General features: G+C 38.1%; 1 protein-coding gene and 1 long non-coding RNA gene across 3 annotated transcripts in view; one reads left to right on the top strand and one right to left on the bottom strand.

Moving 5' to 3' along the window:
* The window catches only part of LOC140513140 (uncharacterized), a 52442-nt gene extending 49825 nt beyond the window's left edge, over window positions 1-2617 (top strand). The window contains exon 4 of the long non-coding RNA XR_011970081.1: window positions 647-2617. This is a non-coding gene — a long non-coding RNA (uncharacterized lncRNA). The remainder of the gene's footprint in view (window positions 1-646) is intronic.
* Window positions 2618-11916: 9299 nt separating this feature from the next.
* The window catches only part of TTC8 (tetratricopeptide repeat domain 8), a 55065-nt gene continuing 39334 nt past the window's right edge, over window positions 11917-27647 (bottom strand). For both annotated transcript variants that reach the window (XM_072624403.1, XM_072624402.1), the window contains 5 exons: window positions 24368-24507; window positions 22804-22978; window positions 22006-22128; window positions 15496-15579; window positions 11917-12557 (listed from right to left, as the gene is read on the bottom strand). In XM_072624403.1, coding sequence (XP_072480504.1) covers window positions 12441-12557; window positions 15496-15579; window positions 22006-22128; window positions 22804-22978; window positions 24368-24507 — 639 coding nt within the window. In that variant the 3' untranslated portion in view covers window positions 11917-12440. The remainder of the gene's footprint in view (window positions 12558-15495; window positions 15580-22005; window positions 22129-22803; window positions 22979-24367; window positions 24508-27647) is intronic.

The following is a 27647-nucleotide window of genomic DNA, read 5'->3' as shown; positions in this document are numbered from 1 at the left end:
CCTGCTGGTTTGGGGGTAGAATCTTCCAATCCTTTTCTCAGCCCCACCCACATCCTTTTAATTCCCTTTCCTTGGCCCTAATTTGTCTTAATCTGAGGAGTGGTCAAAGGGAGCTCATATTACTCATAGTCCTGCCCTTCCAGCCAAAAGATTGTGGACAGCTCAGTTGGGAAAGAGAGTGGAAATGGAAAAGGGATGGGTAGCTCTGTAGCACATAGCAGAGTTGAAAACTGGGAGAACCAAATCCAAAGAAGAAAGCAGTAAAAACCAGGAGATCCTCATCAAATCGTGCATGAGGTGTATTGGGATGGATACTGTGCCATTGAAACGCCCCATGGACTGCAGATTCACAATGGATGATTCCCAATTCTTCCTTCTCATTTCCTTTCCCAAGAAGGTTTGTACCTATTCCCCAAAACATTTACATCTCTTGAGAGCATATTTAACTTTCTGTTTTATCTTTTTTATGTATCATACTCATGGTTAATTATTGATCTATGTATATTCTTGCTCAAATGTAGCAGAGAGAGACCAGAAGGGAGCACCTAGGAGAACAAAGAGACAGATTTACAATTGTAGCATCTTAAGTAAACCATTCCCCATGTAGGTTGCTGCAATTAACTTATTCTACTCTCTTCCATGGCAGAGCCATTCATACTACAGTGAGGACAAGACCAAGCTGACCCTACCCAATCCTTCAAAGAATACAGGTAAGAGTGGATGGAGCCTTGTCCTAGAACAAAGTCCCAATCCAGAAACTGAGGCTGGGAGATATGAATAAACAGAAGAAAATGCCTACCACAATGAAGAAACACTATTGATTAAGAGAAGTCCAAGAGTTAATATCAGAAGAAAAGACTAATTCAGTTACAAGTACAAGCAAAGCCTCAGAAGATAAAAAAATTGGTTTGACCACAAGAACTGCAATAATAACTGAAAAAATAAAGAGAGTTATAAAGATGAAACTAAAGCTCTTAAGGGAAAAAAACAGAAGTAGAATAAACAGTTTACAACAGAAAATGGAAACTTTTCTCAAGTAGTAGACTCCATCAAAAATAGAATGAAACAATCAGAACCAAAAAATCATGCCATGAAACAATATGAGTTCTCCTTTGAGTCTTTTCAGATTTACAGTTGGTCTTTCTGGGATTCTTTTCAGGTATTTGTTGAGATTTCATGGGAGAGATGGGTTTTCTATGACTATTCACATTGCCATCTTAATAAGCAAATGCCTATTCATAATGTTTTGGTGGAAAGAACATGCACCCAGAATCAAAGAGGTATTAAGATCTAATTTTTCTGTGTTACTAATAACCTGTTTCCTTGAGCAGTCAACTTTAACGTTTCTGGGACTCATTTCTCCATCTGTCAATTTTTGATTGGATTAAATAACCTTCAAGCTCCTTTGGAATGTTAAAATTAAAAGAGACAGTATACAAAGGTGGTTGAAGGTTGAGAGGTCCCTAAATTCTGCATTTTGTAATGTCTGCATGAGAAATTGTCCTTACTTTTCAAATTATCACTTGGGACTACCTTTCCTTTTAATTCCTAGTGTCAAATTCCTTGCTCAGCCCCTAACTATCTCTTTGTTAGAAAAAGACTCTTTTTTTCTTCTCATCTTATCTTCATCTATCCTAATTGGCTCACACAAAGTTACCTTTTTTCCCCTTGAATCACCTGGATGACATTCTGACCCAGTATTTCCTTTGTACCTCAAAAGATCTATGATTTTATTGATGGGCATATTTTCCTCAACTAAGTCAAATTCAAACCCCTTTAGGCCTTAGTAGATATTTTCATGAGTTGCTGAGGCAAAAAAAATAAGACCTCAGCTGGTGCATAGTTTTCTGGTGAAGAAGTTCTCTAAACTTAGCCAGGGTGGGCTCCGGTCTATCTAACAGCCTATCAGTAGGCCCGTACTCAAAGACTGTTATCACCTGGTAGGACTACCAGAACTTATGTATCCACTGGTATAGCCTTTGGGAATCAATCAACTAAGAAGCATAAATTAGGTACTTTCTATTTTCCAGGTATTATGCCAAATGCTAGAGATAAAAATACAAAGAATCCTTAGTATTCTCAAGGGAGCTGTGAATCTCTCATCATGGTCATGATGACACTCAATAGGAGAGAAGTACTTGGGCTTGTAGGCAATATTCCTACTTGAGGGGTGGTAAGCTCAATGATGTTAGGAAACCTGTCCTTTATTTATGTGTCTCATGAAGCACCTAGCTGCAGCACTTAATAAATGTTAAACAAATGAATGAATGCATGAATGAATAAACAAATGAAGCTTTTCATTTTGCTATTCATGTGGAAGATTAGTGGCTACAGATTAACTTTAGGCAAATAATTTCTTATCACAAATTGAAATATATGTATTGCTACAACAATAAATAACTCACAAACACTGGTCTACAGAAACGCTGCCGCAGCATTGGGAGGTCACACAATCCTAGAATAACTTTGTTACAAAGATGTATACGGCTTCTGATGCAGTGTTATATTATGTCATAATAAGTCAACTACAAAGTATTTTGCCCTTGGCCACCCTGACTCTGCAGTGGTGTTCATAATGAATTAACATAAAATGAAGATAAAGCCTTTTTATATCATACTTTGATGGACTCTTTTGTTGCTGCTGTATCCTCATTTTCACAAGCAATTTAAATAATGCACAATAATGCTCCTGTACAAATAAGCTATGTAAAATTTGAATCTGCACAGTGAATACTATACATGGCACCCCATAATAGCCTTAGTGCAGCTTTAAGCTTTAATAAACTTTTGGGACATCCTGTATTAAAAGTGTTGATGATAACTTTAGCGATCTTGAAAAATTCACTAAGATATTGGCTGAAGGCAGAAATGAGGAACTTGTGGCCTCATCTATAGCAGTCTTTTAAACACCTGTCTAAACAACCTGTATAAACTAAGAAGTGACTTGGATAAAGCAGTGAATTTAAGCATATTGTTGAATAAAATGTTTCTGGTTTTTCTGGGATATTATAAACAACTGTTTTGTTTTTGTTTTTGTTTTTACAACTTCACTGTTTAGAATGAATTTTCCAACATGTAAGAATCCTATTGTTAATCAATATTTCTCCATAATTGAAATTAAAATATTACTGAACCCAAAAAAAGACAGATACACACTCAAAAGACAATTTGATGCCAAAGAAAACAGTGTTAGGCACTTAAATACAAATAAGTAATCATTAAATAATTAAATTGTGTATATTTCCATATATGAATATCTATATTTGGTTTAAGTATGAAGGAATTTGGCATATAGGTGGGTTTTTCATTGATTTTTGTGTGTACACATTATATTGAAATCACTTGTTTCTTGTTGTTCGTCCTTCATTCTCTAAGAGGACCATGACATCAGGGAGTGATGCTATGACATACAAGTAAATTGAATTTAAGCGAGGGAGGGCTATGCAAAGTCACCACTCAAAGTCTCAGTTGTTTATAGAGTGTATGAAATGTCCAGGTTCACTAAAATGTGCTTCATGGAAACTCTTAAGAGATTTTGGTCTTTGAGTAAAAAAAGTTTACGTGTTTTAACATTAGGCGTAGGTGAGTTGGAATGGCACAATGGTACTACTGAGGAAAGCAGGGAAGCTGAGAAGAGGTGCAAGTTTTTCAGGAGCAATTATGAGTTCAGTTTTGGACATGTTGAGTTTGAGGTGTTTCTTGTGTCCTGGTGGTGATATTAAGCAGGCAGTCAGAGATGCATAGAAGAGATTGTACATAGAGATGCTTTTAATCTGCAAAGAAATAACTGAAATTATGCAAGTGGATGAGATCTTGCCAAAGTAGAGAGAAAAAAGAGAATTCAATTTGATTCAGTAAGCATTTATTAAATGCATACCATGTATCAGGCACATTCCTAGGCACTTAGAATCCAAAGACAAAAATGAGATAGTTCCTACTTTCATGGAACTTATATTCTAACTAGGGAGAAACAGTTTATACACAAATAAGTAAATACATAAGAAATAAATGAGGGTAGAAGAAAGGTATTAATCCCCTCATTGCGTGTGTGCATGTATATATGTTTGTGTATGTATATAGACATATAATATGCACATGTATATGTGTGTGCATATGCATACATATACACACATATGACCTCCATGCATATTTATATGATCACATGCACAGAGGTCATATTTGAACCCAGGGAAGATATGAGAGGCTGGAGGTTAGGACATTCATTCAAATGCAAAATGTACGCTTGCCAAAAAGACTATTTTAGGGAGCACTCACATGGGGCAAGTGATCACATGGTGGTCAGAAGAAGTGATACAATGATACTGTCAAGGTCTCTCTTAAGAACTTTGGATTTGACTGTGCAACATGGGACAGACTGGAACAGGACCACTCAGCATGGTGTGCCTATATTAGAAAGGGTGCTATGCTCTATAAGCAAAGCAGAATTGAGACACCACAAAGCAAATGTAAGATGCGCAACTTTGGAGTATCCACCCCAAATATTCACGCGGACTATCTGTGCCCAACCTGTGGTAGAGCATTCTGAACTCACATTGGTCTGATCAGCCACAGTCAGAAACACTGAAATTTCACTTTATCATGGTGATGTCACTTTGGTCTTTTCGAGAACAAAGGACAACAACCAACCACCCAACCAATTTAGTCATCCACATGAGAGGTAATGAGGGGCTATGATTATATGTAAGTAGTGGGAATGAAGAATGGAGGATTATTCTTAAATTGTAAACCCCAATAGCTAAATGGATGGCGGTTCCCTTGAAAAAATTGTGAAGTTAAAAAGGAAATATTTAGAGGGAAAAATTAATGAATTTGGTTTTATACATGTTGAGTTTGAGAAATGAGTTGAAGATGCAGGACTATAGCTCAGGAGAGAGAGGAGATTTAGATTATGGAAGCTGATAAGGTCACTGAGAAAGCATCAAAAGAAGAGAGGTTGCAGGGACATTGCTCTGGAAGACATCCATACACAGCAGGACATGGATGATCAACCCACATGGGAAACTGCAAAGGATCAGACAGGTAAAAGAACCAAAATAGAGCAGACTTAGAAAAACCTTGATAATTTTTGCATATTTTTTCCCTACAGAATTATAGAGTGACACATTTTTCAATTCACATTTGACTTCAGAGAATAATGATAAGAAGCATGAATGTTAAGAGCATGTGAGGTAGCATGATACATGAGAGATCCAGCCTTGCAGTCAAGAAGTCCCTAGGTAAAATTTCTGTCTCCAGTGCATCCTGGCTGTGTAACCCTGCACAAATCAGTTCACTGCTCAATGCCACAGGCAATTCTCTAAGATTACAGATGGCAAAACAGTTGTTGATTAAACATCAGTGGAGGAGGTTTTCTTTACCAATTAAATAACAAGTCTTGAATAAAACAGAATGCAGTCAAACTGTGGGGTTTCAGATAAATAAATATTCAGGTAAATGAGACCCCCCTACAGTAAACCCAGGTCTAATCTTCCCCAGTTCCTTAAAGCTAGTTAGTCATTTATATGTTTGTTTATTTATAGTCATCCTTCTAAGAGGATAAAGGTGCCTAAAGAGCATCCTTTCCTGACTTTGGGTGCACAGGGTTTTAAAAATTTAAGAGAAAAGTAGCATATAATACTGGGGAAAGGTCAAAAATAATTCCATTTTGGTCTTTTATTTCAGAAGTACTGGTTGTAAAACAATGAAAAGAAATAAATAACAAATACCCATTTCAGTATAAGCTCCTCAAGTCCAAATTGTAATATATGGGGACAATCCTTTTCCTATGGTATATTTTCTTCAATCAAAATTTTAGTAACAGCTCAAATATTATTTAGCAATATAAATAACTTTAAGTAGAGAGAAATATTGCCTGGAATGTAACTGAATTTTGATAATCTCATTCTGACTTTAAATTTTATCATACAGGTAAATAATTAAATTTATAAATAATTTATAGACAAAAGTCTATAAACAACTTTTAATGTATTGACACCATTCCATCTTAATAAATATAATTAATATAAGGTTAATATAATTCCATCAGTATAATCAATATGTTCTTAATGCTTTGTGTTTAAAAATCTTAACTGAGGGGGGAGGAGCCAAGATGATGCAGTAGAATGATACACGTATGCTAGCTCCAAACCCGCAGCCTATAAATTACCTGTAAAGAAGAACTCCCAACAAATTCTGGAGCAGCAGAAGCCACAGAACAATGGAGTGGAGGAGATTACCATTCCTGAGAGACCTGAAAAACTGACCCAAAAGGACCGGACCCAGAGCAGAGCCCAGCCCTGCCTTGGCCGCGCAGCACCGAGAGGAGCAGATCTGAGCAGGCTTCAGGGATGGAATCTCCAGTGGCTGCGCAGGTCCCTCCACCCACAGATGACAAAGGTCACTGAGAGATTCTTTTTGGGTGGCTGAGAGGGGAGTGGGGTGTCCCCATAATTCAGGGCCCCTTGGGAGGCAGCAGCAGAGGTGGCAGTGGACAGGGGCTCCCAAAGCAGGCAGGAGCCCAGATCCATTCAACAATGGATAAACCTCCTGAGGGAACTGAGCCCGTTGTGGCGGCCCTGCCCCCACCCAAGCAGCTGAACTTAATCTCACACTGAATAGCAGCCCCGCCTCCACCCAAAGCCCTGAGGCTGGGAAGCAGCATTTCAATCTCAGACCCCAAGCACTGGCTGGGCAGATCTGGAGGCGAGGTGGGGGTGAAGAGGAAGCTCAGAAGTCAAGTCACTGGCTGGGAATATGCCCAGAAAAGGGGAAAAAAAAATAAGACCATAGAAGGTTACTTTCTTGGTGAACAGATACCTCCTCCCATCCTTTCTGATGAGGAAGAACAAGGCTTACCATCAGGGAAAGACATAGAAATCAAGGCTTCTGTATCCCAAACAGGCAAAACAAATATTCAATGGGCTCAAGCCATGGAAGAGCTCAAAAAGGATTTTGAAAATCAAGTTAGAGGTTCCAAGAGACTGATCTTTGGAAACCACACCTGGGCTGGACAAGTATGTGATGGAGAGGGGCAAGCAACTACCCAGCTAGACTCTCCGGTCGGGGCGGAGCCAAGATGGCGGAGTAGAAAGACGCACATACACATAGCTCCGAACCCACAACCCACAGAACGGCTAGAGGGGACCAACCCATGGTGAATTCTGCACCCAGACGCCACGGAATATTGGAGCGAGGGAGATTTCTGTTCTGGAGACACCTGCAAACCTCTCGCGGGGGTCCTTCGTGCTGTGGACTGGGCGCCGGGACTGGGAGCTGAGTGTAGCCCTGCAGCGGTCGCGACACCGTGAGGAAAAGATCCGAATGGGCTACGGGGACGAGATATCCTGGGGCCACGAGGGTCCCTCCACCCACAGAGGGCCCTGCAAACCTCTCGCAAAAGGTCCGTCGCGCTGCAGACGCGGAGCCCAGTCCAGACCTGCGGCGGCCGTGGCTCCAAGAGGTACAGATCCGAGCAGGCTTTAGGGACGGGATCTCCAGTGGCGGCACAAGCCCCCCCACCCACAGGTGAGGAGGGTTGGTGAGAGAGTCTCTTTGGTGGGTCGAGAGGGGAGTGGGGTGCCCCCATGGCTCGGGCCCCCCCGGGAGATAGAGGCTGAGAGGCGGCTGCAGACAGGGGCTCCCCAGGTGGGCGGGAGCCTGGATCCATTGTGGAAGGTCTGTGCATAAACCCCCTGAGGGAACAAAGCCTGAGAGGCGGCCCTGCCCCAACCTGACCATCTGAACTTAATTCTCACACTGAATAGCAGCCCTGCCCCCGCCAAAAGCCCTAAGGCGGGAAGCAGCATTTGAATCCCAGTCCCCAAACGCTGGCTGGAAGGACCAGGAGGCGAGGTGGGTGTGAGGAGAATATTCAGAGGTCAAGCCACTGGCTGGGGAGAATGCCCAGAAAAGGGAAAAGAAATAAAACTATTGAAGGGTACCTTCTCGGAGAAAAGACACCTCCTCCCTTCCTTTCTGACGAGGAAGAACAATGCTTACCATCAGGCAAAGACACAGAAATCAAGGATTCTGTGTCCCAGCCCACCCAATGGGCTCAGGCCATGGAAGAACTCAAAAAGAATTTTGAAAGTCAAGTTGGAGAGGTGGAGGAAAAACTGGGAAGAGAAATGAGAGGGATGAAAGAGAAGCATGAAAGGCAGATCAGCTCCCTGCTAAAGGAGAACCAAAAAAATGTTGAAGAAATTAACACCTTGAAAACTAGCCTAACTCAATTGGCAAAAGAGGTTCAAAAGGCCAATGAGGAGAAGAATGGTTTCAAAAGCAGAATTAGCCAAATGGAAAAGGAGATTCAAAAGCTCACTGAAGAAAATAGATCTTTCAAAACTGGAATGGTACAGATGGACGCTAAGGACTTTATGAGAAAGACAGATATCACAGAACATAGCGTGAAGATTCGAAAAATGGAAGATAATGTGAAATATCTTATTGGAAAAGCAACTGACCTCGAAAATAGAATCAGGAGAGACAATGTAAAAATTCTGGGACTACCTGAAAACCATGATCAAGAGAAGAGCCTAGACATCATCTTCCATGAAATTATCAAGGAAAACTGCCCTGAGATTCTAGAACCAGAGGGCAAAATAAATATTCAAGGAATCCGCAGAACACCGCATGAAAGAGATCCAAAAAGAGAAACTCCTAGGAACATTGTGGCCAAATTGCAGAATTCCCAGGTGAAAGAGAAAATATTGCAAGCAGCTAGAAAGAAACAATTCAAGTATTGTGGAAATACAATCAGGATAACACAAGATCTAGCACCCTCTACATTAAGGGATCGAAGGGAATGGAATAGGATATTCCAGAAGTCAAAGGAACTAGGACTAAAACCAAGAATCACCTACCGAGCAAAACTGAGTATAATACTTCAGGAGAAAAAATGGTCTTTCAATGAAATAGAGGATTTTCAAATTTTCTTGATGAAAAGACCAGAGCTGAAAAGAAAATTTGACTTTCTAACACAAGAATGAAGAGAAACATGAAAAGGTGAACAGCAAAGAGAAGTCATAAGGGACTTACTAAAGTTGAACTGTTTACATTCCTACATGGAAAGACAATATTTGTAACTCTTGAAACATTTCAGTATCTGGGTACTGGGTGGGAGTACACACACACACACATGCACACACGCACACATACATAGAGACAGAGTGTACAGAGTGAATTGAAGAGGATGGGATCATATCTTAAAAAAAAAAATGAAATCAAGCAGTGAGAGAGAAATATTGGGAGGAGAAAGGGAGAAGTTGAATGGGGCAAATTATCTCTCATAAAAGAGGCAAGCAAAAGACTTATTAGTGGAGGGATAAAGAGGGGAGGCAAGAGAAATACATGAGGTCTACTCTCATCACATTCCACTAAAGGAAAGAATAAAATGCACACTCATTTTGATAGGAAAACCTATCTCATAATACAGGAGAGTGGGGGACAGGGGCACAAGCAGGGTGGGGGGGAAGATGGAGGGGAGGGCATGGGGAGGAGAATGCAATCCGAGGTCGACACTCATGGGGAGGGAAAGGATCATAAGAGAATAGAAGTAATGGGGGTCAGGATAGGATGGAGGGAAATATAGTTAGTCCTATACAACACAACTAGTATGGAAATCTTTTGCAAAACTACACAGATTTGGCCTATATTGAATTGCTTGCCTTCCAAAGGGAAGGGGTGGGGAGGGAGGGAGCTAAAGAAGTTGGAACTCAAAGTGTTAGGATCAAATGTAATGTTCTTACCACTGGGAAATAAGAAATACAGGTTAAGGGGTAAAGAAAGCTATCTGGCCCTACAGGACAAAAGAGAAGATGGAGACAAGGGCAGAGAGGGAGGATAGAAGAGAGAGCAGATTGGTCAAAGGGGCAATTAGAATGCTTGGGTTTGGAGGGGGGAGGGGATAAAAGGGGAGAAAATTTGTAACCCAAAATGTTGTGAAAATAAATGTTAAAAGTTAAATAAAAAAAAAAGAAAAAAAAAGACAATCAAGTTAGAGAGGTAGAGGAAAAACTGGGAAGAGAAATGAGAGAGATGCAAGAAAAGCATGAAAAGCAGGTCAACACCTTGCTAAAGGAGACCCAAAAAAAGGCTGAAGAAAATAACACCTTGAAAAATAGGCTAACTCAATTGGCAAAAGAGGGTCAAAAACCCAATGAGGAGAAGAATGCTTTCAAAAGCAGAATTAGCCAAATGGAAAAAGAGGTTCAAAAGTTCACTGAAGAAAATAGTTCTTTCAAAATTAGAATGGAACAGATGGAGGCTAATGACTTTATGAGAAACCAAGAAATCACTAAACAAAACCAAAAGAATGAAAAAATGGAAGATAATGTGAAACATCTCATTGAAAAAACAACTGACCTGGAAAATAGATCCAGGAGAGACAATTTAAAAATTATGGGACTACCTGAAAGCCATGATCAAAAGAAGAGCCTAGACATCATCTTTCATGAAATGATCAAGGAAAACTGCCCTGAGATTCTAGAACCAAAGGGCAAAATAAGTATTCAAGGAATCCACAGATCACCACCTGAAAGAGATCCAAAAAGAGAAACTCCTAGGAACATTGTGGCCAAATTCCAGAGTTCCCTGGTCAAGGAGAAAATATTGCAAGCAGCTAGAAAGAAAGAATTCAAGTATTGTGGGAATACAATCAGGATAATACAGGATCTAGCAGCTTCTACATTAAGGGATTGAAGGGAGTGGAATATGATATTCCAGAAGTCAAAGGAACTAGGACTAAAACCAAGAATCACCTACCCAGCAAAACTGAGTATAATACTTCAGGGGAAAAAAATGGTCTTTCAATGAAATAGAGGGCTTTCAAGCATTCTTGATGAAAAGACCAGAGCTGAAAAGAAAATTTGACTTTCAAACATAAGAATGAAGAGAAGCATGGAAAGATAAACAGCAAAGAGAAGTCATAAGGGACTTACTAAAGTTGGAGTGTTTACATTCCTACATGGAAAGACAATATTTGTAACTCTTGAAACTTTTCAGTATCTGGGTACTGGGTGGGATTACACACACACAGAGAGAGAGACAGAGAACACAGAGTGAATTGAATAGGATGGGATTATATCTTAAAAAATGAAATTAAGTGGTGAGAGAGAAATATATTGGGAAGAGAAAGGCAGAAATGGAATGGGGCAAATTATCTCTCATAAAAGAGGCAAGCATAAGACATTTTAGTGGAGGGAAAAAGAGGGGAGGTGAGAGAAAAACATGAAGTTTACTCTCATCACATTTGACTAAAGGAAGGAATAAAATGCACACTCATTTTGGTATGAAAACCTATCTTACAATACAGGAAAGTGGGGGAGAAGGGGATAAGCAGGGTGGGGAGGATGAGGGAAGGGAGGGCAGTGGGAGGAGGGAGCAATTTGAAGTCAACACTCTTGGGGAGGGGCAGGATCAAAAGAGAGAATAGAAGCAATGGGGGGCAGGATAGGATGGAGGGAAATATAGTTAGTCTTACACAACATGACTATTATGGAAGTCATTTGCAAAACTACACAGATACGGCCTATATTGAATTGCCTGCCTTCCAAAGGGAATGGGTGGGGAGGGAGAAATGAAGAGAAGTTGGAACTCAAAGTTTTAGGAACAACTGTTGAGTACTGTTCTTGCATACAACTAGGAAATAAGAAGTACAGGTAAAGGGGTACAGAAAGTTATCTGGCCCTACAGGACAAAAGAGAAGATGGGGATAAGGGAAGGGAGGGATGTTAGAAGAGAGGGCAGATTGGTGATAGGGGCAATTAGAATGCTCGGTGTTTTGGAGTAGGGGGAGAAAATTTGGAACCCAAAATTTTGTGAAAATGAATGTTAAAAGTTAAATAAATAAATTAAATTAAAAAAAAAACTTAACTGAGAACAAAATGCATGTTCTAAAACAAAAGAATTAAACAAATCTGTGATAAATAGACTAAATGTTTATTTTAAAATATAAGAAACTAGAAAATATACAATATTCTTAGAATATTTAACAGGAAAAGTTTTCAACATTTTTTTCTTTTAAGAATTAACATCTCCACATAGAATAAATGCACAAATTCTTAATAAAAATACAATTTGAAAAAGAGATTTTGGACTTCTCACCCTTTAATGCACTTAATGGCTTTTCTGAAAACATTAAATATCAATTATACTTTTAAAAATCCTTTCAGATATTTTGTAAACATTACAGGGAAGCACCTACCATCTATTTACTAAGGCTATACCTTTCTTCAACAGTTCCTACATGTGTTTACAGCCAATATTTTATAAGAATGCTGTAGTAGAAAATCTTTGTTATGTACTTTAAAGTTAAATTTCCTAATCCTCCAATTCTCTTCTCATCAGCCCAGGGTATATTATTAAGCTTCATGTAATAAAATATCTGTACTAATATTATGATCTCTGCCTCTTCCTAAGAGCATATTTGGTAGGAGGAGCAATCAAAGCATGGCAAAGTGCTGTTTTAACTGTTTAATTAAATGTTGTGTATCAACATGATCTGGAAATGCTGCTTCCGACTTCTGTGCGGCCACATAGCTTCTCTGTAGGTCTCCAATCTATGAGAAATAAACAAAGCACTCAAATACATTTCAAAAAGGTAGAACAAATGCATATTGTACAGACACAGGATCACAGGATTCAGGGCCAGAAAGGTGCATCCAGTCTAACCCCTCATTTTACCAATGAGGATATGAAAGCCCAGAAAATTAAGTGACAGCCCCATGTTACCACAGAAATCCAGGATTCAAATCCAGTGTTGTTGTCACTGTACCAGAAGTATTAGATCAACTGACTGTATTGATTTTGGTTTCAGCCTCAAATAGCTATTTAAAAAAATTTTTTTTAAGACTTTTCTCATCTAAAGTACTGTGTCATGTTAAATATGAGTAGCCCAGTTAGATTTACTAAGAGGGTGGAGAGGTGGGAGAGGGTAGGCCATACAATTATGAGTTGAATAACATATGAAGAATTAGAGTTATCAAAGAAAAAAACCTTGTAATATACTTCATACAAAGACATAGTTTGGATTAAGGACACGAAAATACATGTAAAAAGAAATTATCCAAAACTAATGTATTCTGTACCCTATTCACCTTCTTAAAGAAAATAATACTGAGATAAATATGGTTTAAACTCATAAAAATGAGGTTTGGGATTTTAATGTTTAAAGTGAACAAATAATGATTTTGTTCTAAAGAGAAACAAAGAGGAAAATTGAATAATCTGGATTTACCTATTTCTGTAACAAAGAAAGCTGAACAGACTTTGCTGAGATTCAATCAGTGATTGAAGGAAATTTAATTATTTCAATTCTAGTCATTTTTCTAGTTAGAATACTTCTTTCTCTTACCAGTACACAGCATTTTGCCATAAAAGATCTTTCATAAGCATGTTACTGGATTAAAATACAATAATGTCCCTAAGAAAACACATGACATTTATGCCTAATAATATTTTTTTAAAATAGGTCTTTAGTGGTCTTCTATTTTTTACATCATTATAGTTTTCCCCAGTATCCCTCCCTTCCTAGACAACCATCTAATATAATCTTTTTTTTTTTTTTAAAGAGGTGAAGTGTTGTAGTAAATAGAAAGCTAGCTTGAGAATAAGGAAGAGTTGGTTCAAATGCTAGCTCTGACACAGACTGGTTGTGTGACCCTGCACATATCACTTCATCTCTCAATGTCCAAGGCAACTTCGTGAGACTTTAAGTTTCAAGAGTAGTTGATTATCCACATCGATCAAGAGGGTTTTTGCACTGGGTGTTCACTACACTAATGAAATCATAGGTCCCTAGCAATCTTATTTTTAAAAACAGAATTATAAGTGAGAATAGACAGCTTCTTCTTCATATGGACTCTTCCATTTAGAACATGCTTTGGATAAAAGGTTAAATTTATGTCTATCCTTGGTAGGTTTCCCTCTAAAGCTAGGGACACTAAGTTGTTTAAGGCCACCCAGCGAGTACAATCAGGGTCTGGAACTTAACTCAAGCTATCTTGACCAGAAAGTGGGTGCTCTATGCACTATGACATATTGTCTCTCAACTAGTTTCTTTAACCTAAATTCTGAGAAAAATGATCGTATTCAGGCAGGCTAATGCGATTTTGACTAGAAGAGATCTCAGAGATCATCTGTATTCCTTATTTTACAAATAAGGAAACCAGGGTTCAAAGAAGGTAGTGACTTGTCCAAAGTCAGATGGACAATAAATGGCAGGGACCAAGATTTGAACCTAAGGATTCTATTGAATCCAATTCAGTATTCTAATATACCATATTGCCTTGATATGGAATTTATCAAAAAAATACAGATTTCTCACCTACCTAGCAAAATATCAGGGGAAAAAATGTACATTCAGTGAAACAGAGGACTTTCAAGCATTCATGATGAAAAGACCAGACCTGAATACAAAAACTGACTTTCAAACACAAGAATCAAGAGAACCATGAATAGGAAAGAGAAATCAGAAGGGACTTATTAACTGTTTACATTCCTACAAAGAAAGATGATATTTGTAACTCATGAGACCTTTCTCAGTATCAGGGTAGTTGAAGGGAATATAGACAGACAGACAGACAGACAGATAGATAGATGGCAGAGGGTGAATTGAATATGAAGGGATGATAACTAAAAAATAAAAAGATGTGAGAGAGGAATATATTGGGAACAGCAGAAAGGGAGAGATAGGGATAAATTATCTCACATAAAAGAGGCAAGAAAAAGCTTTTACAATGGAGGGGAAGAGGGGAGAGGTGAGAGGGAATGAGTGAACCTTACTCTCCTCAGTTCTGGCTTAAGGAGGGAATAACATACACACTCAACTGGGTACCTTACCCTACAGGAAAGTAGGGGGAAGGGAATAAGGGGGGATGATAGAAGGGAGGGCAGAATGGAGGAGAGGGTTGTCAAAAGCAAACACTTTTGAACAGGGACAGAGTCAAAGAACAAAATAAAATGGGGGGCAGAATAGGATGGAGGGAAATATAATTAGTCTTTCACAACATGACTATTATGGAAGTGTTTTGCATAACTACATATGTATAACCTATATTGAATGGCTTGTCTTCTCAATGGTGGTGGGTGGGGAGGGAGAATTTGGAACTCAAAGTTTTAAAAACAAATGTTAAAAATTGTTTTTACATGCAACTGGGAAATAAGATATACAGGCAATGTGGGATAGAAATCTATCTTGCCCTACAAGAAAGTAAGGGGGAAAGGGATGAGAAGGTGGAGTGATAGAAGGGAGGGTAGACTGGGGAAAGGGGCAACCAGAATGCATGCTATCTTGCAGTGGCAGGAAGGGGAGATATGGGGAGAAATTTTGGAACTCAAAATCTTGTGGAAATGAATGTTGAAAACTAAAAATAAATAAATTAATTGAATTCACAGGAGATAAAAAGAAACTAAGGATTTCTTTGTCCAGCTATACTTTTATTTTAACCAATGAAGAAGAAAATAGAACTAATAAAAGATTAGTACATTTGGGCATACCTTATCAGAGAGCGCTGCAAAATTAAAATGAGGCTCATACATGTGGGGTGCTAAAGATGAAGCAGTTTGCAACAGGGCTCTTGCCTAGGTTAAAAGAGAAACATACAAGCACAAAAGATTTAATGAACCATAAACAAGGCATTTTGATGAATTTTCTGTAAGAAAATTTGAACCTTAAATACCTTATATTATTAATAAAAACAACTGAGGCAAAACACATAAAAACATTTCATAAGAACCAATGAGAAAAAGTTTCCATCACATTTAAAGATTAAAGATTTAAAGGCAGAATAACAGTTTTTATTGTCTCACATTTCTATATAATGCTGAACTCAAAATATTATCTTAGGAATGAAAGTTCTATAAAAGGGGAAATTTTTTTCATATATTCTGGGTTGCACTGTTGGTTTATATTTTGTTTTTTTTACTACCTGTTCTCTATGCTAAATAAAGGACTATAGTAATTTTCAAAACCCCATGTAGTAAGCTGAATGAGAGAAAAATTCATGCTGGGAGCATCCATCCATCCATCATGGTGCTGATGTCTTACACGACCCTGCTGGCTATCCTTCTGAGGGAGAAGGGAATTGAAGCTGACAGGATATCTGCTCTCTGAAGTGCTCAAACAGCAAAATGCCCATCCCTTCCTGTCCCCTGAAGGTCCAAAGGAACAAATACAATAGAGAGAACTGAGATGTATGTACAAGCTCCTCCAGACCCCAAACATGGCAACTGAAATGTTGTAACTGAAATACTCAGGCCAACATTAAACCTGCTGTAGCATAGGGATTAGAGGATAAATGTGTAAAATTAAACAATATCATTCCCTGACCCTAAGATCATATTTATGTAATGGGAAAAATCCTACTAATATCTGTATGGTATTTTGAGGTATTCAAAGTATTTTATCAATAAAGTAATGACAAACATTTACAATCACCTATCATATATGTCAACTACTGTGCTTGGCACTGGGGATACACAAAGAATGGCATAACCACTACAGTTATCCCTTCCATGTTGTGAATTTCCCCATCATGGTTTTGATATATCACGGTTCAGCATAAGAAATTAAATGGGAATCTGGGGGGAGTTTTGTGGAAACCACAGACAACACAGAGCCTATGACCACATACTTAACCCAAATTTTATAATATTACTGTAAACACCTCATAAAAGATAAAAAAATTCAGATATCTTTTCCATACAACGAGAGGGACAAAAAGTTTTAGGTGGATTTCCTGGATCGAGGAGCTGTGTCCCTAACCTGGGATGTGGAAGGGATAACTGTACTTTCAAAAAGCTTCTGTTCTAATGGAGAATTAACAAGAAGGGTGTGTATACACATCTATACAAACCCACATACACACTTATAAATGTAAACATACACATATATATGTATGTATGTAGAGTAGATATATAAAGAAAATAAATATGAATAGTGGTTCAATACAAGGCAGTCAAAGAAGACTCTAGTATTTGGAGGAATTAGAAAGGGTCTCATGTAGAGGTAATACTTGAGCTGCATCTTGAAGGAGAAACAAGAAACTCTATAAAACTGAGGTAAGAAGAAAATGCATTCCAGGCATGAGGTTACACCCAGAGCAAGGGCACAGAGATGAAAATTGGAGTGCTGTGTGTCAGGACAGAGAGACCAGTGTGACTAGTATGGGACAGGGAAGAAATATCCAAAGAGGCTGGAAAAAATAAATAAAAAAAATTATTGAGTAAGAGATTGACAGAGTAAGATCTGAGATGAAGGAAAATCACTTTGGCAGCAATGTCCATGTGAGAAAGAATGGAATGGAGAGAAAATTGTGGAAGAGACCAATTAGAGGTTGTTGCAATAATCTAGGGGAGAAGTGATAAAGGACTGTATGGATAAACAAAAAGGATTTAATGTAAGAGATATTGAAGAAGCAGAAGAATCAATCACAATTTGGCAACTGACTGCATATACAGAGGGAGGAAGAATGAATAGTCAAGTCTAATACTGAGGTTACAGACTTTGGAGAATAGAAAAATGATGGTAATTTCAATAGAAAGAGAGAAGTCTGGGAACAGGTTGGGTTGAAGAGCATTGGGGAATGAGTACTACTTTGGAATATATTTGATGTATTTTGGGGACATCTATTTTGAAATGTCCAATGGGCAGCTGGTACTGCTAAAGTTCAGGGAAGGGACTGGGACTAGATGTAGAGATCTGAATCACTTTCATAAAGACAATAATTAAAGTCATAGGAGCCCAGGAAAAAGTCCTAAGGAACACCCACAGTTATGGTGCACGATATTGATGATGTGCCAGGAAGAGACTGAGAAGAAACGATCAGACAGTAGGAGGAGAGCTGGGATAGCAGTGTCCTGAAAAGCCAGAGAGGAGAGAGTATAGAGGAAGAGAGGGTGGTCAGCTATGTTAATACAGCAGATACGTTGAGAAGGATAAGGACTGAAAAAAGACCATCAGATATGGTCACTGGTAATTTTTTTTTAATTGAATTATTTTATTTGTTTTCAGTGTTCAACAATCACTTCCATATATCTTAGATTTTTTCCCACTGCCTCCCCTTCATTTCCCCCTCTCTCCCTGAGATGGCGTGCAATCTTATATAGATTCTACATGTACATTCCTATTAAATGCATTTTTACCTTAGTCATGTTGCATAGAAGAATTAAAATGAAAGAGAGAAATCATACAACAAAACAAAAAATAATACAAAAGAAAACAGTCTGTTTCTATCTGTGATTCAATTCCATAGTTTTTTCTCTGGATGTGGAAGGCATTTTGCCTCAAGAGTCCATTGGAAATTTTTTTTAAGTCCATGCAATTCAATAAAGTGCTAAGTTTACTAGAAAAATTCCTCACACACTGGTTGCTCTATGTACAAAGTTCTCCTGGTTCTGCTCCTTTCACTCAGCATCAGTTCATGTAAGTCTTTCCAGGTCTCTCTTCATTGTTTCTCATAGCACAACAGTATTCCATTACATTCATATACCACAACTTGTTCAGCCATTCACCAATTGATGGGCATCCCCTTGATTTCCAGTTTTTGGTCACCACAAAGAGAGCTGCTGTAAATATTTTTGTACATGTAGGACCCTTTCCCATTTCTATGATCTCTTTGGGATAGAGTCCCAGAAGTGATATTGCTGAGTCAAAGGGTATGCATATTTTTGTAGCCCTTTGGGCATAGTTTCAAATTGCTCTCAAGAATAGTTGGATCAGCTCACAGCTCCACCAACAATGAATTAGTGTTCCAACTCTCCCACATCTTCTGCAACATTTATCATCTTCCTGTTTTGTCATGTTAGCCAATCTGATAAGTGTGATGTGGTACTTCAGAGTTATTTTGATTTGCATTTCTCTAATCAATATCACTGGTAATTTTGAAGAAAGCAGTTTTAAGCCAAATGCCAGATCAAAAAGGACAGAGGAGTAAATGACCAAGGAGAGGGAGTAGTGGGTTGCCTTTTCTAGATATTTGCTTGAAAAAGGAAGGGGAAACATAGCATAACAACTAGGGATACTTAGGTATGTGTGAAGGAAGCAGATAGTGAGAGGCTGAAGATTACAGGCAGGGTATGACTGAGATTGCAAACTCCTGATAAAGAAGACAGAAGAGGATGGGATCAGGAGTACTTACAGGCCTTCCTCTTGGCAAGGGAAAAGGGACTTGTCAAGAGACTGGAATTAAGGAGATGAGTGGGGTAAAAGCAAGGGGTTTTACAATGAAGAGAAGGGGGAAAGAAGGAGCTTCCCCCAATGGATGTGAGAAGAAGCTCACATCCAGTGGCTTCAATTTCCTCAGGAACTTCACGAGTGAGATCTTCAACACAGAGGGAGGGGAAGGTTTAAGAGGCTAGATGAGGGAAAGTTTAGAATACTTTATGTGGGGAGGGAGATAAGAAGTCAATTAGGGAGAATTAAAAGTTTTGCCTTGTAGCAATAAGAGTCCCATTGAGTAAGACAGTATGAATTATGGTGCACCCAGTTGGCTTAATTTTATGTCTTCCTCTAGTTCTATTCAGAAGTACAATAACTATGGAACGGAGAAGGGACCTTTGATTTCACTGACGTGGAGACCTTCTCAAGAAGCAACAGCCAACAGCTTATACAGCTTTAGAGAACTGCCTGGGGCACTGAGACATTAAATACCTTATTCAGGGTCACACAGCCAGTATGTGACAGAGATGGGACTGAACCCTGCCAGGTCTCTATCCACTATGACATGCCGCTTCTGAGTATCCATGGGGGAAGGAATTAATCATGACATAAAGGCATGCAGAAGACAACTTTTTAAATGATCACAATGTGTTGGTTTGATAACAATAGCTCATATTTATTCAGCACTTATATTATCTCCTTTGTTATAACAACCCTAGGACCCAGTAGCAGTAATTACCATTACCCATTTTATAGGTGAAGAAAAAAGAAGTTAATTGCCCCAAGTCACACACTTAACTAAGTGGAAAAGGTGGGACTTGGATCCTTATCTTCCAAAGCTAAATTCAGTATTATTGCTACTGTGCTGGGCTGCTTGTCAAAGATGCACTGATTTCCCCAAAATACAAAATACAAGATATAGACGGGACAAAAAAAAGACCTTTGCCCTTTTAATATAGTAACTACTTGCCTCATATAGACACAACTTCAGCAGCTACTATCTAAGAAGATCCCATTTTAGAACATTAGTTTGTTCATAGTTTGCCATTGATTAGATGCAGAGTGGAATAGTAGGTAAAGCATTGGTAAAGAGTTGGGTGGTAAAGAGTGTGGGGAAAGAGTTGGTCTAGAAGTCCTTAAGACCAACCTCCAAATCTTGCTGACAATGACTTGCCAGTTACCCTTGGAAAATCACTTAATGTCTCAATGTTCCAGGCAACTCTTTGATGCTGATTGGCATCGATAGAAGTTTTTTCACAAGGAGTTCCCTAAGCCAATGAACTCAAAGGTTCAGTCCAAAATAAAAGGTTTTGCCAGTAAGAATCAATCTTATTAACTTTGGGGGACTATATCATTCTAATGAGAGAAGACCATACATAAAAGAAAGTTGAAGGGGAGAGAAGATAGAAGGTACCAGCTTAGGAACATGGCAAAGCATGTCTAGGGAGTTAGGAGTGGCACCTGGAGAGAAGTGAAGACATAACTAGCATAAAGTTTGTTGGATATCATTTTTATTTCTTCCTCTGACTAGTTGGCTTCTCCCAGAACCTCCTTTTTAAGGAAAGTTCCCAGGCTAATAATAATACTTCTGTCAGGGTTTACATTGATTATCTCACTTCACTTAAAAGTAATTACCTTTGTTAGGTAAGAATTGACTGAATAAATGAGAACCAAGTATGAATATGGCTTCCATGTGTGAAGTGAACATGGATTCCTTGGGGCTAGTAACAGAGAAGAAGGAATCAGGTCATACAGAACTAAGCCAAGAACCCACAATCCCACAGCACCCAGCTAAAGGACAAAAAGAAGACAGGACTGAGTTGTCCTAGCAAAGAAAGGAGAAATTGAGGGAGGCCATAAGTTCGACAGTTATCTCAGCACAGAGGACCTAGGTTGATGCCAACAAAGGTCCTATCAACTCAACAACTGAAGGGAAGTCTTCAAGGGAAGACTGAAGGGAATCTCTTTCTCCAACTTCCCCTCCAAGCTACTGTCTAATATAAACTAGTAGCCTAAATTTTACTTCAAACACAAAGAGGCAAAAGGTTAACTCAGAGGGGGGGAACCTAGGGCCTCCCATGTGGTCAGTGGCACTTGAGGACCTAGAGGGCCACATGTAATCTGGAGGCTATAGATTCCCCACCCCTGAGTTAACTAGAGCTAGATATAAATGTAAATTTAGGCAGAAAGACTAATCAGCCTAAATATTAGCAATTTACTTAATTGAGAGCTCAAAGAGATTATGACAGAATAAATAACTATGCATTTAAAATGAACTTCTAAAGCCACATAGGAGGAAACCATGTGGACCTTAGGGGCCATTATATTGCCCCAAGGCTTAAAATGAGCAAATTATTATTATGATGGTTACTCTACAAAATTAAAACAGATAAAAAAAAAATAATTTCACAGAAAGCCATATCTAAACAATGCTTTTTCATAAAATTCAGTGGACATTATAATAACTGTGCTTCACAACAAAAGAAATTCAAGCAATATATATTCCTTAACAAAATAATAATGAAGCTTTACTTTCACTGTATGGAAAAATAAACAAAAACCAAATCAACAAACAGTTGAAAAGATGCTGGTACGCAAAGTGCAGATGAACAATGGAGTTTGATTTAAATGTTCCCATTGTAAATGCTGGCAAGTGTGGCATTAAGCCTGATAAGCATTTTTCTCAGAGTTCAAGTAATTTGTGGATGTTGTCGCAACACTTATCAGGCTCATATGCCATTTCAAGCTATGTTTTTTAATTTCTGCTACTAGCATACATTACTAACACACAGTGATAGTTAAATCATTTTAAAGATGAAGCCATTTGCCTTCTTTGTAAATCTACCAACCTGCTCCACATGGCCCTTTCGCATCTCCAGCACAGCCAGGTTGTTGTAAGCTTCTGCATGGTTGTTATTGTTGACGAGGGCCAACCTGAAACACTGATAGGCCAAACTCAGATCTCCTATTCCCTACAAAATAAAATATCTTGTTTTTCTTCAGTAAAAACAGAGCTTTTCCTCTGCTATCGTTTTCTCATCCTTTCTCGTAGAAAACTTAGAAACAAAGGTAACAACAATTACATTTCAGTGCTCCCACAGGAACTTTTAAATTTGTAGTGGACAGAGAGCTGGAGGATCTGGGTTCGTATCCTACCTCTGCTACTTATTATCTTATCTACCCTTTTGACTCTCAGTTTCCTCATGTGTAAAAATAAAGGTATTAGATGATTTCTAAGATCCCCTCTAATTCTCAGCCTTATATTCCTAGATCCATCCTAAAGGAAGTGATCATTCCTTCTTCCAGACTCTCATAGTACACTGTTTGTAACTCATGCAATTTATCATATTTTGCTTTGTGTGAATGTCTGTCTCATTGACTGTACTAGACATAAGTTCCCAAAAAGGTAGGGACCTAGCCTTTGTTAAGTTTTGTATCCTCTTCAGTGTCTGGCAGAGGTTTTTTGGGGGGGGGAGGGGTTTGTGCATATAGTAGGTTCTCAATAAGGATTTGCTGAATTGAACTGTCATGACTTAGGAACCTCTAATCTTCCTGTCAGAAACACAAATACCCTGGGTTTTATAACAGCTGGAGAATGTGTACAGCTCAGCATTTTATGGTAAAATGGTCACATCTGAAATACATACCACAGCTATATGTCCCAAGTTATACCAGACATCAGCTGCTTCCTCCTCATTTTCAGACAAAGAAAGGGCACGTTCAAATGAGGTCAGAGTCATATCATACTGCTGGGCATAGAAGCAACAGAGGCCCAGATTGTTAAAAAGCTGGCAATTATAAACACCCATCTGCAATAGTCGCCTGTGTGAAGAGACAAAAATCTTAGAAGATAATGTCATAGTTTGCTTTTAATCCAACATTAAATTTTAACACTTCAAAAAATTAGAAATAGCTATATTATATGATTATTCTTCCTTCCAAAGAATGTAAAGGAAGTGTGATTATGGTACATTAAAATACACATATATACACAAAACACACAAAAAACCTTATTCTTTGTCATTCATTATTCATTCATTATTCATGGGAAATATATGTCTAAAAGTCAAATCAGGAAAAAATACATATCCCTTTCTCTGGAAGGTTTTTTTCTTACATTAGCAAAACAAAAATATTAAAAAACAAAATATTCTTTACAGTCAAATACAGCCAATGAATGTTAACTTTTTACAGTTCAGTTTGGGTATATGATAGGAAATTTCAGCTCCTTTTTATTGATTCTTCTGGAATTATGTCCATGTAATAGATGTGCCTCACCTGGCACTACAACAGCTTCATGTCCTGCCCTTGCAGGGAATAGATGGAACTGTAAGGATACATGTTCACAGGGGACGCCACCAGTCAGGCCCAGGAAGTGCTAAATGAGAGTGGCTGAGTTAGGAAAATAAACAAGAGGTTGCAGAGAGGGATAGCTGACCAGACTGCAAAAGCTGGGCTTAAGAAGTGTGGGGATGAGAACAGGCTCAGGCTGAAGTGAGGGAGCTGAGCCTGATTGCTAGAGGCAACTGACCCAAGAGGCAGAGGAATGGCACCCGGTAAGATGCTGCACCAGAGATTTTGGGGCCTCACTAACTGGTGCTATGAGTTTGCAGGGACCCTCCAAACCCAATGCCTTTAGCATGGTGCTTAATACATAGTAGGTGCTTAATAAATGGTTATTGACTTGATTTGATTCTGGATCAGGATACAAAGATTACTGCAAGGGGCTCTCTTAATTATTTTTCAAGGGACTTGGCAAGTTGGCAAGTCCTTTCTTTGAGATATTTTTTCTGTATTTAATGACTAATAGCCTTAATGCTCGTAAGGGAGCAGAGGGTCTTTTGAGAAACTCAAACCAGATTTGTATGTTCCTAGGAGAGATGCTGGGTGGGGACACAAGCTATCAAGGGTATTATTGGAGAAAGGACCCCAAGCTTGAACCCAGTCTCCTGAGTTAGAAGTTGGGATCCATCTGACACAAGGGTCAGATTCAAAATGTGCCTCTAAATTTTGACTTGTGTTGTCTTTTTTTTTTCTTATTCGTTTTCTGTTGAATGTCTATAACTGGCTAGTTCAGGGCATCAGATCATGGTAATTATGAAGACCAGATCATAAGTTTGGTCTCTGTAATTCAGTTAGCTTTTCTGTGATACTTCACTGATACATGTCCTGCTAGGAAAATATTTTGGTCAAACTTAATATAAAACAAACCTGTAAAATCGTAGAGCTATTTCAGGTTGATCAGAATAAAAATGGTTGCTCCCGATGCATGCAATAGCTTCCACATGTGTATTATCCTGCTTTAAAACATCTTTGTAATATTCAGCAGCTGATGAGATATTATTCATTGCCTAGTATCAAAACAAAAAGCAACAATGTAACGTCACTTTTATTTTTACCTGGTTTTTACCTCTCTCTCTCACGCACACACACTCACACACACATGCATGCATCTGTGATTTCATCAGAGTAGTAAGCTCCTGAAGAGGAAACTCTACTAATTTTGGACTGCCAACTGTTTTGCAATTTATAATTTTTGAGAGCTTCCTGGAGTAACTTGCCAATGGTCAAAGCTAATACGTGGCAGAAGTGGAAACTGATAGAGATATTACTGTTCTTTTAAAGCTGAAAAACTTTTCAATGATGTAAAATCTTTTCTCCAAACACAGTTGACCAGCCCCTTCTCCTAAATGTTGTTTCCTCTCTGTATTTTTCTAACTTTGCTCTCTTAATGTTTTCCCTCTATCTTTGCAAACACTCCTTCTCACTGTCCTTCACTGGATCTTCATCCTTGCCTTACACTTGGCAGGTAGGGGTATACATTCTCTTTCTGCAATACCTCTCATTGATCTCATCAGCAACCATGAGATCAGCTATCACCTCTGTGCAGAAGACTCCCAGAAAGCAGGAGGAGAAGCATAAAAATAACTATATAAGTAATCCAGGTAAAATTTTATAAGTAATTTGAAGACAGAGTAAATTCTTATGAAACTAATTTTTTTTTCACATTTCTATTTAAAGCCAATACACCCTTTAAGGCTCACTTATAAAGGTTCACCTTAAAACCCAGAAGGAGAAACTCCAATTTCTTAAACTATTCTCTCTTTCTACATTACCCTTTCCATAATATTGGGAATTTCTCCAAAGGTGAGGTAGAAATCTTTTGATTCTATGCTCATAGCTTTTTAAATTTAGCTCTGATCACCTCCATCTATCCATTTATTTATATTTAGTTGGGCAAAGTTGCAATGTTACACTTTTGCTGATAGCAGACACCATCTATACTTTAGCCTGAAACTGGCTAAGAAAAAAAAAGCTTTCAACTTTGTGAAAATTAATTTTACAACTTCTATAAGTCTGAGAGTATAAAATATTCATTTTTATAAGATTAGGGCTACCCATGCGTTTTCACCGTAATCACATAAAGTTAATTTCAATAATTCATTTTAATATACTTAAATATAGTTAAAGTAGCTCGTTATGTGAAACCTTTTGTGTGCAGATTAATTTCCCCCTCAAGACATAAAAATTTTATTTAAAACCAAAGTTAATATCACCTAAATGATTTTACAAAAGTTATTTTTTGAGCCATTTAATAAATTATAATTCCATTTTAAATGCATTTACTACGTAAATGGAAAGCAAGCCACAAAAAAACATTGAAAAACAATTCTGACTTATACCCCTTTCAATTAAAAAAAAAAAAACAAGGCCAGTTTTAGCAATGACAGAATACTTGCTTCAAGGAAAACAGTAACCACAACAGAAGGCATTTAACCAAATAAATCATTCCTTACACTAACCGGCATACAAAAGGAACGCTAAACAATAGGGAATACTGAAATTTTCATTTTAAAACAGGTAAACAACAAACAATGGAAAGATTAAAAAAAAGGAACTATGATGACAATGATGGACAAATGATCATGTCTCCAGAGAAAAAAGGAACACTTGTGATGTAGAACAAAAGTCCCCGAAGGCAAAATAAGTGATAACCTCCAAGTAACAAACTTTACTAATTAACTCTAAGTCTGTTATTCCATAATGAGGAAAGGACTACATTAGAAACCTCATTTTGTGGCACACAGCTAAAAGTTAGGAGAAATATCACATTCAGTCACTTGTACCGAGTGCACCAGGTATGCTCCAATTCCACCCCTATGCTCTGCTACCTCCTACTTCTTGGGATGTTCTTGACTTTTTTCTCCACTTATTGGAATCCTATCTATCCAGTTATTCATTTATTCAACCAATCTATAAATATTTCTTAAGTACTTACTAGGTGCCCTAGCACAGAATTATAGATTCAGATTTGGAAAGGACCTTGGATGTCATCTATTCCAACTCCAATATACAGATGGGGAAATCAGGTCTAGAGAAATTAAGGAACTTGCCCAGATTTATGGAGCTAGTAAGTGGTAGTCAAGAAGAACCATTATGGGTACCCCAAATGCAGTGTAAAGATTAAAGGACTGGTTTTATATTGTAATCACTGTGATATATTAATCTGTCAATGTTTTTAAAAATAGGTGCTACTGAATTAGTACTCTTTCAGGGCCTGAGGTGAAGACTTCAGTTTAGGATCATGGAAATGGCTGGGGTCACAGATCAGATCCATAGTAGATACTCAATAAATTTTGGTTCATTTGTTTTCTGTTTATGAAAATTTTATGTCAAACTATTCTTTTAAAGAATTGTACCTAACCCTTTCAAAGGATTTAAAACCAGATTGCTAATCTATATCTTATTTTAGCTACATTCTTTTTTTCAACAACATATTCAAATACAAAAATAGTCAACCACAAATATAATCATTTTGGTGTAAAAGCTAGCATTTAACAATAATAATAATGATATCTAGCATTTATATGGAGCTTAATTCAGACTATTCACTGGAAGGTCAAATACTGAAATAATATATACAAGTTTAAAACAAGTTGAAGTTTAAATACTCTGGCCACAAAATGAGAAGACAGGACTCACTGGTAATGACCCTTATGTTGGGAAAGACTGAAGGCAAAAGGAAAAGAGTACAGCAGAGGATGAGATAGATAAGTGAATATGAACTTGGACAGATGTCAAGAGATAGTGGAGGACAGAAGGGCATGGTGTGCTATTGGTGCATGGGACATAACTAAGAGTCAGACATAACTAAGCAACTACATATGAAACTTTAAGATTTGCACAGGACTTCACAAATGTTATCTCATTTTATCTTCAATACAACCCTGGCAGGTGGGTGTTATTATTCAATATGACAGATGAGAAAACAGAGACAGAGGTTAAGTGACTTGCCCAGGATCACACAGCTATTAAGTGTCTGAGGTGGAATATGAATTCTGGTCTTCCTGATTCCTCGTCCAGCACTTTCTCCACTGCACCACTCAGGTACATAAGAAAACCTGTTTTTGACAGTAAAATCACTACCAGTTCAAGCAAACTGAAAATGCTATTTCTTTGCCTGAAAGAACATTTAGAGTTTTCTTTTCTG

Source organism: Notamacropus eugenii, chromosome 7, assembly GCF_028372415.1.
Source record: "Notamacropus eugenii isolate mMacEug1 chromosome 7, mMacEug1.pri_v2, whole genome shotgun sequence".
Classification (NCBI taxonomy): Eukaryota; Metazoa; Chordata; class Mammalia; order Diprotodontia; family Macropodidae; genus Notamacropus; species Notamacropus eugenii.
The sequence above is the reverse complement of the archived record's forward strand: the minus strand, read 5'-3'. Positions and strand labels throughout refer to the sequence as shown.